Source organism: Drosophila obscura, unplaced genomic scaffold (genome assembly GCF_018151105.1).
Source record: "Drosophila obscura isolate BZ-5 IFL unplaced genomic scaffold, ASM1815110v1 contig_14, whole genome shotgun sequence".
Taxonomy (NCBI): domain Eukaryota; kingdom Metazoa; phylum Arthropoda; class Insecta; order Diptera; family Drosophilidae; genus Drosophila; species Drosophila obscura.
The window spans coordinates 2158693-2174303 of record NW_024542724.1 but is presented as its reverse complement, the minus strand read 5'-3'; the positions used below and the strand labels follow the sequence as shown (position 1 = coordinate 2174303).

The 15611-nt window shown below is 44.0% G+C and overlaps 2 protein-coding genes across 2 annotated transcripts; one reads left to right on the top strand and one right to left on the bottom strand.

The window, feature by feature from the left end:
- The first annotated feature begins 1542 nt into the window (after positions 1 to 1542).
- On the top strand, positions 1543 to 12379 carry LOC111077748 (ras-related and estrogen-regulated growth inhibitor). The gene is made up of 6 exons (XM_022372138.2): positions 1543 to 1726; positions 8906 to 9037; positions 9115 to 9251; positions 9312 to 9470; positions 11661 to 11813; positions 11874 to 12379. The coding sequence occupies exons 2-6, from the start codon at positions 8929 to 8931 to the stop codon at positions 12303 to 12305; spliced, it is 990 nt and encodes a 329-aa protein (XP_022227830.2). The 5' UTR covers positions 1543 to 1726; positions 8906 to 8928; the 3' UTR covers positions 12306 to 12379.
- Positions 12380 to 12420: 41 nt separating this feature from the next.
- Positions 12421 to 14770, bottom strand: LOC111077747 (armadillo repeat-containing protein gudu). The gene is made up of 3 exons (XM_022372135.2): positions 14059 to 14770; positions 12747 to 13998; positions 12421 to 12673 (listed from the first exon to the last, which is right to left on the bottom strand). The coding sequence occupies exons 1-3, from the start codon at positions 14670 to 14672 to the stop codon at positions 12533 to 12535; spliced, it is 2007 nt and encodes a 668-aa protein (XP_022227827.2). The 5' UTR covers positions 14673 to 14770; the 3' UTR covers positions 12421 to 12532.
- Positions 14771 to 15611: the final 841 nt, after the last annotated feature.

Sequence of the window (15611 nt, the reverse complement as noted above, 5' to 3'; positions counted from 1 at the left end):
GTCGATAGTTAATAAGTAAGTCTGTCAATAGTCACGATACCCATGTTGGCCTTTATCCCTAAATAATTAAACAGCTCAAGGCGTGAATGCAGACACTAAAGATGAAAAGGAATGACCTAAACACATACACCACATGCACAAAGCACCGACAAACAGCTACTTGGTCCTGCCGCCACATAAAACGAACATCCACCAGCAACATTGTCCCGCAACATACAACCAGGCAAAAGCCCACAAAAACGCTGCCTGTTCTCGAAGTGTTCTCGAGACTTCAGCGAATATAATATACGAAGCACTGTTTCGAATGAATTATGATGTGTTTTTCTTAGCAAGGTTTTGTTGCCTAGTGTAATCCATTGACTTGCTTAATAGATTCGTACCTACTCGTTGTATTCTCCGGAAAATCATTCATTTGTGGCCCGAGCTAAGAGAAACAATCGTAAATCTCTTCCATCCGCAATAGTGGATGCCTTCGTCTGGTCGCTTGATTCGTTTCGGTTTGTGTTGCGCTGCTGCGTTCGTCTGGCAACTTTTGTGGCTAACTGTTGCTGTTGCTGCTGCTGCTGCTTTTGTTATTGTTGCTGCCCATTCGGCCGCCTCATTCAACCAAACTAACGCCAGCGCAGCAGACGTGTCGTATACGTTTCAGCATAAAAAATTTCATATCGTTTGTTGTCCCGTCCTCGTGTCTCGTGTCTGTCTCCTGCTGTTATCATTCGTGTTTCTTCGCGCTGGCACCCACTGTCGCTGAGTCTGCCGTTGGCTCTGCTGCTGCCGGCTTTCGTGTAGTGGGCGTGGGCGTGTGTGTGTGTGTGTGTGTGTGTTGTCAAGTGTGTGCGTGCCGATGCACTTTCCTGTCTAAGGTATATTCAAAAGAAGGTGCAGTAGTCCGAGTGAAAGAACACTACTCGGCAGGCACAATCTCAAGTCAAGACTTTGATGTGTGATACTGTAAAAAATTAGTAAAAGCAAAGAGATCGGAGGAGAGATCAATACCACCATACCCTAGTAGTAACATTAACATTTTACATTTGTCCACGCACAGTGCTCGACAACACTTTATTGACGCCGCCGCCGCCGCATCCGCAGGTGGTGTGGGTGGTGGCTGGAGGGTGGAATGTGGAGGGTGGTGCGTTACAATAGCTGGAGCGCATCTGGCGGTTCTACTGCTGCGTCGCAATAAACCCACTTCGATGGCATCGCAACACCGGACCCGATAGTGTATGGCAGTGGCTGAATGTACGAGTACCAGCGCACGGATATATAAAAGCATAATTGCTATGTGCCCGCGGCTTAATACGCATCGAGAACCTGAAGTGTCAACAATTCGGCAAAAACAAAAAAAAACAATAAAATGCAAACAATAATTAAATAATTCTGTACAAAAATAAATCGACATAAAACAGAACAGAAATTATTAAAATAAATACACACTAATTCAAAATATTCAAAATAAATAAATTATCCTACAAAATCTTAAATAAAAAGACACACCATAAATTATAAAATAAAAATAAAACAAAAACAATAAAACCAAAACGAATATTGTGCCATATATATATGTGTAAATTCACCCAATTTAATAACTAAATACAATTTCTATAAAATATATGATATGCTGCTGTAAATGTTTTAAATGTGCTGTTAATATAATCAAAATTTGAAATAATCAAAAACAAGAAGATACATTCTTTTTTTTTTGGTAATATTTTGTGTGGATCAAACGGTGCGTATACTTAATTTGTCCGCAACTTAATAAAATATCCAATTTATTAGAATTATTTAATTGAATGTAAAAATTGAATGTGGTTTCGAAAACCGCAAACAACAAACACAAAAAAAAAGTAGGGAACTTTCATAAACAAATAATAAATTAAAGCAAATGTTTGACTTTTGTTCTTGTTTCTAGTTTTGTGCGTTCTGTAAACAATTATCTCCCAGGCAGTGGCATAGTGAAGGGTCTTTCGAGGGGGGTATTCCAACGGAATGTGCCCTTAAATGTTATTAAGCCAAACTAAAATAAAAGCATAACATAATTAACTTATCTTTGAACAATAACTATGTCAACCCCTCTTTGGTCTACTCCTCTGTTTGCTATTTTTGGCCACACCAGCGTGCAACCTTGACTCGTGTCTCATCCATCGACCATAACTCAAGCGAACTCATAACTTTTAACCTCATGTTTTTTTTTTCTATATACTCTTTCGATTTGTAAATCACTTTAATTAGCTTTGATTGCTTCATTCCGTACTTCCGCCTTCAGATCTCTGTGCAAAACTGTTTGACTTTGAGAATACTTTTCGAAATAAAACAACATTTCGATGTGTTTCTTTAGTTCTGTTTTTGATTTGTTTGTTTGATATGTTTTAAATTTGGCGGCAAGGTCGTTTGCTTGTTTATTTTTGCAAAAGTGAAATGCAAATTATTCGTGAGGGGTTCGTAATTATTGTCTGCAGTGCGAGATTTATTCTATATTCTGTCTGTTGTCCGAAAGTTCCATCATTTGTCTGTTGTCCGATATCTGCTAAACATTATTCGCTCTCCTTTGCCCAGTAAACGCCCCAAGATCAACAATCATAATGAGCAAAGCTTAACACCCTTAACCACCTTCTACGAGTATGTATAGGCCATCTAGCACCTTCATAAAGCAACTAGTTAATAGCACCCGATACTTGGGGCTGCGGTGGCTGCCGGCTTTTACTTTGTGGTTGGTGTTGGTTATAAAGCCACAAACAAAAGCGTTTTACGGCCATCCGACCGCAGACAGGGCAGAGAAACAGTAGCAAACGTTGACAAACGCAACAGCCACCAGGAAAAAATACGACCAGTCGAGAGAGAAAGGTTTTAGTGGATAAAAGTCGGAGATACCCTAGCGTGGTATATATAAATGTTTTTATTTTAGATTATGAACAGATAAATAAAATACCCATTTATGAAGTTCTTATTTAATTATAAATATAAAATGTTGGCTTTATTTTATATTGGAGGAGTTGGTGTTTCGATCCAAAACGAAATTAAAACAAACACTTTGATCTGTTGTGCTACAATCTAAAAATCTTGTGCTTTCTAAATATGTAATGCAGCAGCGGTTTATTTCATTACAAACTGCCCGCAAACCCAAACAAACCAAACATCCCAGGGTATCCGAAATAATTCATCGTTTCGACCAACTGACACAGTGAGTGAGGAGCACGAGTGTCACAGCACTTTATGAGGGCTGGGTTGGGCTGGGGATCGTAAAAAGCAGACACCAAAAGAGTGAGAGAGGGAGGACAATGTACTTAATGGGTCCTTCCAAGTTATTGATATTTTGTATCACAGCCTATGACAGTCTACGACAAGTGGCAAATGTGGCAAGGAATGTGTAAAGCAAAGAGAATTATATTCAATTTAAGTAGACGCTCCAAGGCGGAAGGCACTTGGGCACTTGGCACTCATAAATCCTATCGATATTTATGGGTGGGAGGAAACACATTTTGATTGAAATGAAATGAAAAGGGGCCGAATGAAAGCAGATAAAAGCCAACAATATTTGATAATAATTATATATGCACACTGTACAGTGGGTGCTGCCAAAAGGGGAATTCAAGTAATTTGACTATCAAAAAGTTGGTAGATAAAATAGCACAACTTTTTTTGTGAGGCTTCTGTTTTGCTTTCTGTTATGAAATTTGATTTGTTTTAATAAAATTTCAAAGTGAGTATCAAATTACAGGCAACAACAGAGCATTTCTTCGTATCCTAAAATGCTAGTTGAACGAACTGTAGTAAAACGGGAGCCAAAAAAAAACTTTAATATCTTTTTTGACAAATGCATTTCCCGTAGAAAATATTCACAGACTTTTCGGTCATCCCTTTGTCCCTCGTTTTCCTGGTTTATTTTTCTTTTAAAAGTTTACTTTTGCCCTTTTTTGGATAACCTTGTCCTTGTTATTCCAATATCGTATATCAAACGGCTGAAAACTTTTTAAAGTTACCTTAACCCCTTATCCAGTGTTAGAAAACAACCAGACACTGCGTTATTTACTTACCAACACCTCCTGCTGCAAAGCCTTCTCCTTTCTCCCTCCATGACATGTCTTTTCTTTTGGTTTTGGTGGAAGAGAGACCTGTTTATTACGGTTAAACGTCGCTTAGTCAACACAATAATACCTCCACCATAATACCCATCCATTTAAGCCAACTAAAATACCATTTATGACGCTCTGACAATGTGACAATGCCCCAGTCTAAGACTCGATGAAAGCAATTTCTTTTCTTTTTTTCCCATCACAAAAAAAATATATATTTTTAAAACCCCAGTCAAGGTGAGACTACAATTCGAAGGGGGAAATGGAGGGCAGGCTGACCACCAACTCCAACCATTTTTACGCATTTTCGATTTCATGGCCATAGCCAGCAAACCGAAAGAGAAAAACCAATGGCAACGGTCGTTGTTGTTAATGTTATTGTTAACACTCGCACTGGACCCTCCCCCCGCACCATACTGAAATACGGAATGACGAGCACAAAAAGGCGGGAAATGTGGCAGAGGGTAGAAAGAGAGAGAGAGGAAGTGTCTGGGAAGGGGGCAATACAGAGAGTACCATGTAGCAGTAGTGGGGCAACTTCAATCATCAATATAAAAGAGGGGCTAGCTATGAAAAGCCGCAGGCTTGGGTACCCTATCAGAAGCCACTGTTCCTAGAGCAGATTTATAAAATATCGATTTAATTTTGATCAATTTAAAAAGCGATCATAAGTGCTTAGCTTACTCGAGTGGATCGTAAGAGAGAGCAGATCAGAGCAAGAGCGAGCTAACCTTAAGTAAGAAAAGTTTTGTAGCATTTACTTAAGAAACAAGAATGTTTTTTCCCTGGGGGGGGGCCCGACCCGGGGGGCGGCCGCGGGGGGGCCCCCGCCCCCGGGGCCCCCCCCCCCCGCCCCGCCGCCGGGGGGGGGGGGGGGCGCCGCTTTGTACTATTAATTGTTTCCCATCTTAAAAAGACACTTCCCACAGACGCGTAATTCCAGACACTGAAAGACAGATATATAGATATTCCTCTTCTTTTCGTGCTGATCACTAATAGACTTACAATCAACTCATTTCTCTTTTATGGAGTGGCACCTCCTCAGCAGTACAAACATTTTGCCATAGTCATTATACCCTCAGTTAGCGTAAGGGTACAACAACGAGTCACAGCAAGTGCCGCACTTCCCATGACCTTAGACGAAAGTGGAATTGGTCGGCACCATGACAACCCACATGATGCGAACACCCCCACCCCCCCCAAAACACCGATACCACGGTAGCACCATCACCATCCTAACCACTTGTTGTTTTTGGCTGGCAGTTTAATTTGTTTTCTGTGGAATTTCAAGCAGCATAATCATCCTCATCAACATCCAGCGATGACAACCACAACTGACCCAACACGTGCCCATCAAGGGGTGGGGGGTTGCTCAAGGTAGGGGGGCATCCAAATCGACTTATACAGTGAGTGGAGGAGCAACAGTAACAGTAACTTAATCTTCGTCTGGGTAGCGTCGGAGAGCATTATTGGGCGGTGCGCAATAGAGCTACCTATGTGTAAGTTAGAGTATGTTGATAAACACAGACGGGTCATCAACCCGCACACATTCGGGTGCTTCTTCTGCTCCTCCTTTGTTCCTGAGTCCTGGCACTGGACCTACTCTTCCTGGGCCTTCTTCTCTACGCTCCTTAGGGTCCAGAGCGTGTATGGGTTTTTGCTTTTCAATGCCTGTGCCAAGGTCATGTCGATGTCCTGATGAGTAGGACAAACAAGCGTCCTGTTATTACCTCACATAAGGGGTACTCACTTATCTGGCATCAGAATGAATGCTTGGGGCTGGGCCGGGGACCTAGACCTGGAGATGAAAGACAAGCAGTTAATCAGCCAATGAGAAAATGCTTGTGTGCCTTGGTGGGTGAAACTTGTTGCATAAATGTGGTGTGGGGCATAATTTTCGGGGCACATGGTTGACGCCTCGATGGCCTTCGAGGGGAGCTGGTTGAAGCTTTGATGCTTCACTGGTTTTTGGGGTTCATCAAGGGGTCCCCCAAGAAGATTTCTTGTAATGATTTCATTATAGAATAATATTCTTAGAAAATATGCCGATTTCCAGGCAGAAGACTCGAATTTCGAAGAAACCTAAATATAGCCACACTTACGTATATTCTGGGTATTCTTGTACCCAATTCAGCTAATGTACTTATCACATTACATTAAATAAAGGTATCAAATAACCAAACATTTTCCCTGTGCATTGATTATTCACTTGCCGCTCAATACCAAATTATATTTCTCATATTCATAGTCAAAGCAAAGGCAAACCTTTGCAATCGTTTCCATTTCATTTGATTTTAGAATTCGCTTGTTGAGCCTTGATGGAACAGCCCGAAACGAATACCCCTAACCATTTTTTTTTGTGGCCCTTAGACTGCTTCTCAGAACTCATTAATGTACGCCCGAACTGGCTGGCTCTTCACCTTGCCTGATTGCACCACACTCGCCACGCCTGAATGCTGAAGAATGTTGTACAAAATATTCTGCGCAATAAAAAAATACAAATATAAAGTGAGAGTGAGAGAACACAGAGGGGAAAACACAGCCATAGACAGAGAGAGAGAGAGAGAGAGGGAAAACAATTCAATTTAGTGTGGCACACTTTTTGGAGATACGATACGGGTCCTGTGAGAACAAAAGCATGGTGGATGGATGATTAGTGGGTTAGGTGAGGGTATTGTTTGTTATAATTAAATACAAATTAGCAAAAAAAAGCTTTTTGGTTTTCGTCTGGCTACAGGAAAACTTTACGAATGAGCCTTAAAGCCCTGCCAAAAAACACTTGATGCTCCACATAGCATTGCGTATACGTCAGGTTATACGGAAATTGTTGGCCACTCAAGGACTGCCGGCAGCTGGCCCACACGACCCAGTCATAGCAAGAACTGAAGCCAAAGTAGAGGCCAATAGAGGCCAATGGAGTCCGGGAAAACGCTTCATTAGGCACGCACACTGCTGGCATGGCCCGCTCAAGTGTTTGAGTTTCAAATCCAACTAATTAAAATCTACGCAGCAAAACTTTGAACACGATGGGCAATGCGGTAAGCAAGACTGTCTGCATCACAGAGCTGCACAGAGCTGTTCAAGGCTCTCAAGGCTCTCACAGAGCCAGGTAACCGACGACTGATGTCTGATAGATTTGTATCACTTTAGTTCGACAAAAGTGTACAGTGCACTCCGAAACTGTGACGATTGTAAGCTAAAACCAATGTCGTATGATGAGTGGAAAGTCGACATACAAGTGTATTCATTTTCGAAAATATTTTCCAAGGAATTTCCCTGTTGTTTATGCCACTCCGTTTTCGAAAAGGCTGGACTTGTTTTGTTTAAATATCTTAGTCGTTGATTGAACAGTATTATATTTATCGTTTTTATTTTATTCAGCATGGGACAAAGAAGAGGCTGTAGGCCTGGAAGAGTAGAGTACATTCCCATATTTACTAAAAATAACTGCGATTTTATTACTTCGCTTTGCTTTTATTATTTTTACTGCACATTTGCAACAACTAAAACCAAAACATTTAATGGGTTGAAAAGAGAATTGTATTAACTTGTATAGGATTTTTCATTTGTGTCCATAGAGAATGTCTATACGTTCAGGATACATCCAGCCAAAGTTGAAGTTTTCTACCATTTTTAATGTAGAAAACTTTTCTTTGAACAGGTGTTGCCCAGCCTTAAATATCTGTGACGCACTGTAGTTGCCCCCTAATTAAGTAACATGTCGTTGGCACGTGTCATTGAACTGTTTTGAGAGTTTCCTTCTCCATTTTCCGTCCACACACACACACACACAGATACAAAAGTAATCGCACACAAAGACACACCACACGATGGCTGTCATTTACTGTAAGGACGCGACAATGCACGTAGACGGAACCGAAGGACACAAGTGAGCAAGTGACATATTTTGTGCCAAGTGATAATTGATATTTTATTGTTTGCTATTTTGTTCGAGTGTTCGAGTTTCTTTTTTGAAGTGTTTTGACATCCCTCGCTAATCGGCTTTCGGGGGCGTGGCCATGATAATATTGTATTAATGGCCATGACAATGACGCGTTGTGTATTACTGTGGGTGCCTGTGGTGGGGCGCTTGTCCCTGCGACTGCGACTGCGACTCCAGACATAGACTGGAGGACAACGCAAAAAGTGTCCAATAAATGTTGCATAGTTGTCGGTGACTTGTTGCCACTGACATTGTTGACCTTATCAAAAGCACAAACAGACTTCCACTCTCCACCCACCCATTCCATGGGTTGAACCACATATGAATGTACATTGTATAATATATCTAAAAGTATATCCATGGGTGGCAATAAAAAACACACTCCCCCACACCATCATCAGCGCGCACAGAGTGAACCTTTTGTTGGGGTTTGTTAAAGCTTTTGTCTTGGCCCACAAAAATATGCAATAATGCCGGAGCTGTGCCCAAAAATAAGAATGCGACCTCCTTGGTCTAGCCTGATTCCAGGGATAAAGGGCAACTGGGCCACAGGGACACCCCACACCACACGACTACAGAGGATACACAGGGCAAACAGTGGAGCTTTGATGTGATTTGGGTTAGGGGCCCAGGAATCTATGCCCGCACAAAGGTTATGTCAGTCATTTGGGGCAGACATATTGTCTCGGGCGCCGCCACCCAACAAGTGACACGCAAAACAGAACTCTCCTTATGCTCCCGATACCCAGTACTCATAGAGTAGAAGTGGTTTTCGTCTCCTTTTATAAGTCTTACTCGTAGAATTAATAAATCTCAGACCGGGTATCCTTTAGTCGTATCACTAGATTCACCTCTGACTAAAGTTCAACCACTTATTGTTTTTTTTTTGCAGACGATTGTTCCTACTTGGCTGCCATGAATGCCACTTCGCCAAAGTCATCGCTGGTCAAGCTCGGCCTCCACACCAACAAACAAAAGACGCTCAAGGTGATGGTGCTCGGCCAGAGCGGTGTGGGCAAGACGGGTGGGTTTCCCCTCGACCATTTGTTTTTTTTTTTTGGAAATTAGAAACCTTAAATACGTTAATCTGCCCTCCCATAGCCATGGTGGTGCGTTTTATCACACGCCGCTTTATAGGGGAATATGACCCGAATCTGGAGAAGATCTATACGTGCCAAACGACCCTGGACAAGGAGCAGGTGCAGTTCGATATACTCGATGCCACAGGGCATCTGCAGGTGAGCTAATTTGTTGGTCTCTTATATCGAAGTTTTATTACTGGATTCGTTTTTGTTTAGGAACTGGACGGTGTTACCCTGGAGTCGAATATACGCTGGGCGGATGCCTTCATACTAATGTACTCCATTACGGACAAGTGCTCCTTCGATGAATGCAGTCGCTTAAAGTTCCTCATTAACTACAACAAGCGAAGACGCAAGCTGGGATCTGCCAGCAAAGTAAGTAGCTCAGAAATGGTGTTGGATGGCAGGAGGATTAGCATCCGCTTGAAGATTCCAACGACTACAAACACCAAAGAGAACGAGAAGGAACGTGTGAGTCGCTTCTTTGGACGCGACTGTACTTTTATACCCGTACTCAGTCAGTATTTAAAGTTTGAAATACACTTGTAGCAGTGAGCACTTGAGTCTGGAAAGAATATTTGGCTGGTCTAGCTCTTATAGTCTCTGAGATCGAGGCTAAACTATTTTTGAGTTCGGTATAAAAACAATCCCGAAAATGGTGACGTGCGGCACTACTATTTCCATGATTTACATATACTAGCTTTATAATCAAACTTTGGTTGAAAAAGGAACAACCATTATTGAGAGAAAACACAATGATTTTTAAACTGTTCTTTATATCGAATGTGCTTAGATCTAAAAATTTGACAAATCAAGTTTCCTGTCGTTTATATTTCATTCCAAAATAATATCAAAAGTTAGTGTTCGTTCGTCTAAAACTGAATTTTGTGATTGTAAAATTTTAAAATGGATAGTTTTGAAGATTATTACAGCCGGATTTGCACACTATTGGACGGAGTTGTGGAGTTGCCCATGTGGCCAAACCACGAGCTGACCAGCTCTCTTTTTGCTATGCCTATCAGTAAGTGATCCGTTAGTGAAAACGATAGAAACCGATCTAGCTCTAGCACCACCCTGTTGCAGATGAGGCAAGAAATAAACTCCATGAGGCCCAGGCCATTGGGAAAAAGGCCGATCGCACAATCATCACATTGGACGATTTACAGATTGTGACAAATTCAGAGGTTTCGATGATGAATACAGCCAAGACCACTACCAAAAACTCATCGTCTTCGACCCCGCTTGCCTTCAGTCAATTATTGTGAGGACTAAACACGATGGCAAGATCCCCAAGAGTAGTCCAAAAGCCAAGCCATTTGAAGCACTCCTGATCATCGCCCGAAGATTGGCCATCTTCTCTGCACAGCTCTTCTTTTTCTTCGGGCAGCTTTCCCTCTTTTGCGGCTTTTGCGGACACTTTTGACTTTTCGCCTGGCACTTGCTCTCCTTTTTCACTGCACAACTTTTCCCCTTCTTCCTCTGCAACCCGATTCTTTTCTTCTCTTGCCTCTCTTCCTCTGCAAGCTAATCGAACACCAGAGTCAGGTAGCTGTCGGTCAGATCCAATGGCAAGCTCCCCAAGAGTAGTCCAATAGCCAAGCAATTTGAAGCAATAAAAAATCGATGGAAAAACCAATATTTCTTCTCCTTTTTTGTTGTTTTTAATTATCTTTTGAAGACTGAAAGAATTACATTTAAATAATGTGTAATTTACTTTTACAAGAGAAGGAACGTGTGAGTCGCTTCTGTGGACGCGACTCTACTTTTAGACCCGTACTCAGTCAGTATATAAATTTGTGAGCTTATGATTTCTAAAGATGTATTATCTAAATCTACATTACCAATGTCGATTCCACATCTGAAATGTAAATTCTACATACACAATGTAGATTCTACATCTCAAAGGTTAAGCATTGCACAGGGCAGCGTGTGTGCGAGCGAGAAAGAAAAAGAGTAGCTTCAACAGCGCTGGAGGAGGTGGGGGAAGCAACTGAAAAATAATGTCTATTCTGGCTATAATAATGATCCCATCCGATCTGATTCAGATTCGGCATTCTGGTAGATATGGTAATTCTCTACGATATTGCGTTCGGCATTCTGGTAGATATGGTAATTCTCTACGATATTGCGTTTTTAATTTTAAGCTGTGGCTGCCACAGATTTTCGACTTTTGTGGGGGCGGGGCGAAATTTTTAAGTACACTTTTTGCAGTGGTGATATCACATTAGTCTGGAACCAAAATTTGGTTGGTTTACCACAAATACAATATACCCCTTAGCTCTTTTTGAGTACGGGTATACAAATCGGAGAGGGGGTGCTTCTGACTGCATATATTTTCACTCTTTCACTCTCATACTCTAGGCTCATAGGCTCTCGTATGTTAGTTTCTAGCTTAAAAGCTAAGGCCGCTCGAGAGTCGTGTGTGTGGATCGTGAGAGCGGGCTGTAACAGTGCTGAGGACTCCAGGCTGTTACAAAAACAACTAAACCAAGCACCAAAGACTACATAAAAAAGACATCTTAGCATCGATGATTCAAAACTTGAATTCTCCTTCTCCCTATTCAGGACTACACTCTGGATATACCTGTAATATTGGTGGGCAACAAGACAGATCAGCCCGGAGATCGCATGGTAAGCCTGGAGGAGGGACAGCGTCGCTTCAAAGAGCTCTCCTGCGCTTGTTTCCATGAGATATCCGTCAGAGAGAGTGTGGATCAGGTGAGTAATATACCAGTATGAGAGAGAGCTCCAAAAAACTCTCATTACGTTCTTTTGCAGGTACTCAATGTCTTTCGTGATGTGTTTCGCTTTTGGCGAGTGTTTACAAAATTTCCGAAGCTCAAACGTTCCACCAGCGATGTGGCCAATGCGGCGGACAGCATTCTGACACCCGATTCCGGCTCCTGTTCCTTCTACGATGCCTCGTCGCTGGGCGCGGGACGGCGTTCGTTCCTGGTCATTGGCAGCGCCTGCCTGGAGGAGAGCAGCGGCGATCACACAGAGTCCACGGATGAGATTGCGAGCAGCAGTCTGAGCAGCTCGCGAAGCGACATCGATGCTCCGTTCCGCAGCCGTGCCTCGACGGATGGCACCCTGTTGTCGCGGCCCAGGCGATGGCGGTATCCACCGCCAGGCTGCCTGCTGCCGCACACAAATCGCGTCGAGCGACGCATGAGCATTTCCACAAGAGGCAGCAACGCCAGCTATTGAACGGGTTGAACGGGTGGGGGAAGGGTACGCAGGGGGGCCGAGTGAATAGTTAGTCGAAATGTAGCGCCAAATAAATACCTACTATAGATAGCAGTTATAATGGGAATAAATGCGTTTATTTATGGGAACTTTCATCAACAAATGTATTCATTTAAAACAGAAAAAAATGTATAAAACAATCAATTGTGAAGCGATGAGGAACAGCAGCCCCCAGCCCCCAGCCCCTGCTAGTCATCGTCAATCTTGAGCAAATACTCCTCGGCGCGCAGGGCCAACTCCCGGATGTTGCGCAGACAGCCAGCGGCAGCCAATTGCAGCTCCTTGTTGGTGGAGCCAATGCACTCCAACAGAAAGGGAACCACTCCACTCTGAAACAAACAAAGAGAGAGAGAGGACACACACATGAGATTCAGATAGACCAAAAGGGATGCTGTCCCCTACTTGGTGCATTGTGATGCAGTTCTGGGGATCCATCGATAGCTTCTCCAGCGCCATGGCCGTGCTGCGATGCACCATGGGATTGTCACTGGTCATGTAGGTGACAATCGGTGTGACGGTGCGCAGGCGTCCCAGCTCCTCCGTGTTGTTGCCGAAGCAGGCGCAGGCCGCGACGGCGGCAGCCAGATTCATGCGCAGCAGATCATCCGTGGTGTTGACCAGATCGGCCAACTTGTAGATAACCCGCAGATCGGTGAGTATGGCCAGATTGGTCTGGTCCTGGGCAATCGTGGCAATGGCCGCACACACCGCCGATAGCACCATAATGTCGCGCGACTTGAGGAGGCCCACAACCAGCTCCATGGCACCGACGAGACTGCGCACCAGCTCCGCGGAGTCATTGGCATTGCTCACACACGGACAGATGGCGTAGGCGGCATGGGCCTGCACCCGGGGGCTGGTGTTCTTCAGCAGGGACCAGATCAGACGCACCGCATCCAGCTCTTCGAGAATGCGCATGCTGTCCGGATCTTCGGCGCACTCTTTCAGCGACTTGGCGAGATTCTCCAGCAGCGGGGCGTGCGAGGAGTTGAGCAGGGCCACCATTTGGGGCAGGCCACCTGCCTGGCGCAGGGTCTGCCGGTTGCTCTGGAAGCGCACGCACTCGGAGAGGGCGCCGGTGACATTGGTCAGCACCTCATCGTCCTCGTCGTTGAGCAGCGCCACCAGATGGTTCACGGTGCGCATGTTGTCCAGCATGCTGACATTCACATCCGAAATGGCGCACATCCAGATGGCCCCGGTGGCGCCGCGCAGCAGCGGCTTGTTCTCCCGCACCGTCTTGTCCTTGATGATGGTCACGAGGGGCTCCAGGCCGCCCGCCTCGCGCACCAGATCCCTGGTCGTCTCGTCAAAGGCGCACTTGTAAATGGCCGTGCTGCCCTCCATCTTGAGGTCCGTGCACTCGGCACTCAAATGCGTCACGATGTCCGCTATCATGCCCTCTGTGGTGATGGCCAGCTGGAACTTGGGCTCCGAGGAGCACTTCTGCACCGTGCCCATAATGGGTATGACGACATCGATGTGGCAGGACTTGAGCAGGCGTGCCATCAGGGGCACTATGCCGCTCTTGCGCATCTGCTCCATGTTATGCTTCGAGTCGGCCAGGGTCCACAGAGCACGAGATCCAGCCCGTGCCATGTTCAGCGATTCCAGGTCTTCGGCATTCAGTTGATCCCGAGGGGTTTGCAGAATGCTGCACAGACAGAAGGAAAGTCGCTCAAGAAGGTCTGGAGACCCCAGGCCCAACACTTACCTCAGTTTGACGTCTATGAGATCCACCAGCTTTGGGATGCCCCCACAAGTGCGCACATATTTGCGCGCCAGACGCACCTTGCTCACATTCGCCAGAGTTTCGGCGGCCATGGTCTTGAGATCCTTCATGGAGGAGTTGAGTATGTCCACAATCAAGGGTATGCCATCCAGGTCCACAATCGTCTTGCGTATGTCTATGTTGAGGGTAATCTCGGAGAGAACCGTGAGGGCGCCCAGACAGCACTTTGTGTCGCTGCACTCCAGAATGTTCACCAGAACGTCGAGCCCGCCAATGTCCTGAATGGCGAACTGATTGATTTGTGTGCTCAGGTCGTAGTCCTTGAGGCAGCACAGCGACACTATGGTGGCCGTCTGATTGCCCGCCTTGATGTATTTCACCAGCTTCTGGATGTTGTAGTAGTCGGCGGGTATTTCCGCCGCACGCGCCACTTCCTTCCAGCGATCTTCCTCATCGGTGGAGGACTCCACCTCGGTGGTGTCCGAATCCTCGGCCACCACCTGCCGCTTGTCCTTGGAGAAGCGATTCGGACAGGAGCCGCATTGTTCGCGGATCTTGCGTTGACGCGTTGTACTGCTGGAGCCAGTGCCAATCATTATATTTTTGTATGGGAATTTTTTCCGGGTCGGGTGTTTTATGTAAAGGAATTTCTATTGATCAAATACGAACGGATGTGTGTTGCTAAGGTGACCAAGCCAAAATTTGAAAATGCCTCCGACTGTAGCTAACTTATCGAGTAAAAATTATGTATTTGCCAACACTGTTCAAGACTTTTGAATTGACTATCGCACAAAAGTATCGATACTATCGAATAAAAAAATATACATCGCTCCGGAGCCCATAATAATAATAATAATTATAATTATATATCACTTGGCGAGAGGAGCCTTGTCCTGCAACATTGTTCTGCAACTTTGGCACGGAATGAGCAATAGTCTGCATAATTTCTGAATATGGGTATTATCGGATATAGGATTTGTTTGTAATATCATTGCTACTCAGTCTCTGTTTTGAAGTTATCTCAACGAAATTTTGTAAATTATGATATCAAGAATTGGTATCGGGACAGGGAAATACTATATACAGAAAACAAATTAATAGGTAACAAACATGACAATCTAAACAATTTTAGTATTAATGTTACAAAGCAGTTTGGAACAACAAATTTAACATTATTTAATGGAAGTAGGGTGTACAAATGTCTATAAGAAACCTGGTTGACCAACAAATTCCGTCCAACAATTGGTTAATTGGAAAATTTATACATAAATTGATTAAAAGGGAGCCCTTCAAATTAACCAATCCCGTGGAAAATTGATTCATAAATTGATTAAAACCATACGTTCAAAATTTAGAATATGATTTCCGATTATGAACATACCTGAACCCATTGTCGGCCAGTGGGTATTTCAACTTACGCACGAATATTATGGAACTTTAAACATTTTATACGCACTTCAGCTGAAAGATATCTTGGTAGTATTTCTTTGTAAGTAAAGAGGAAGGATATACAAACATTGTTATATTCTGCGGGA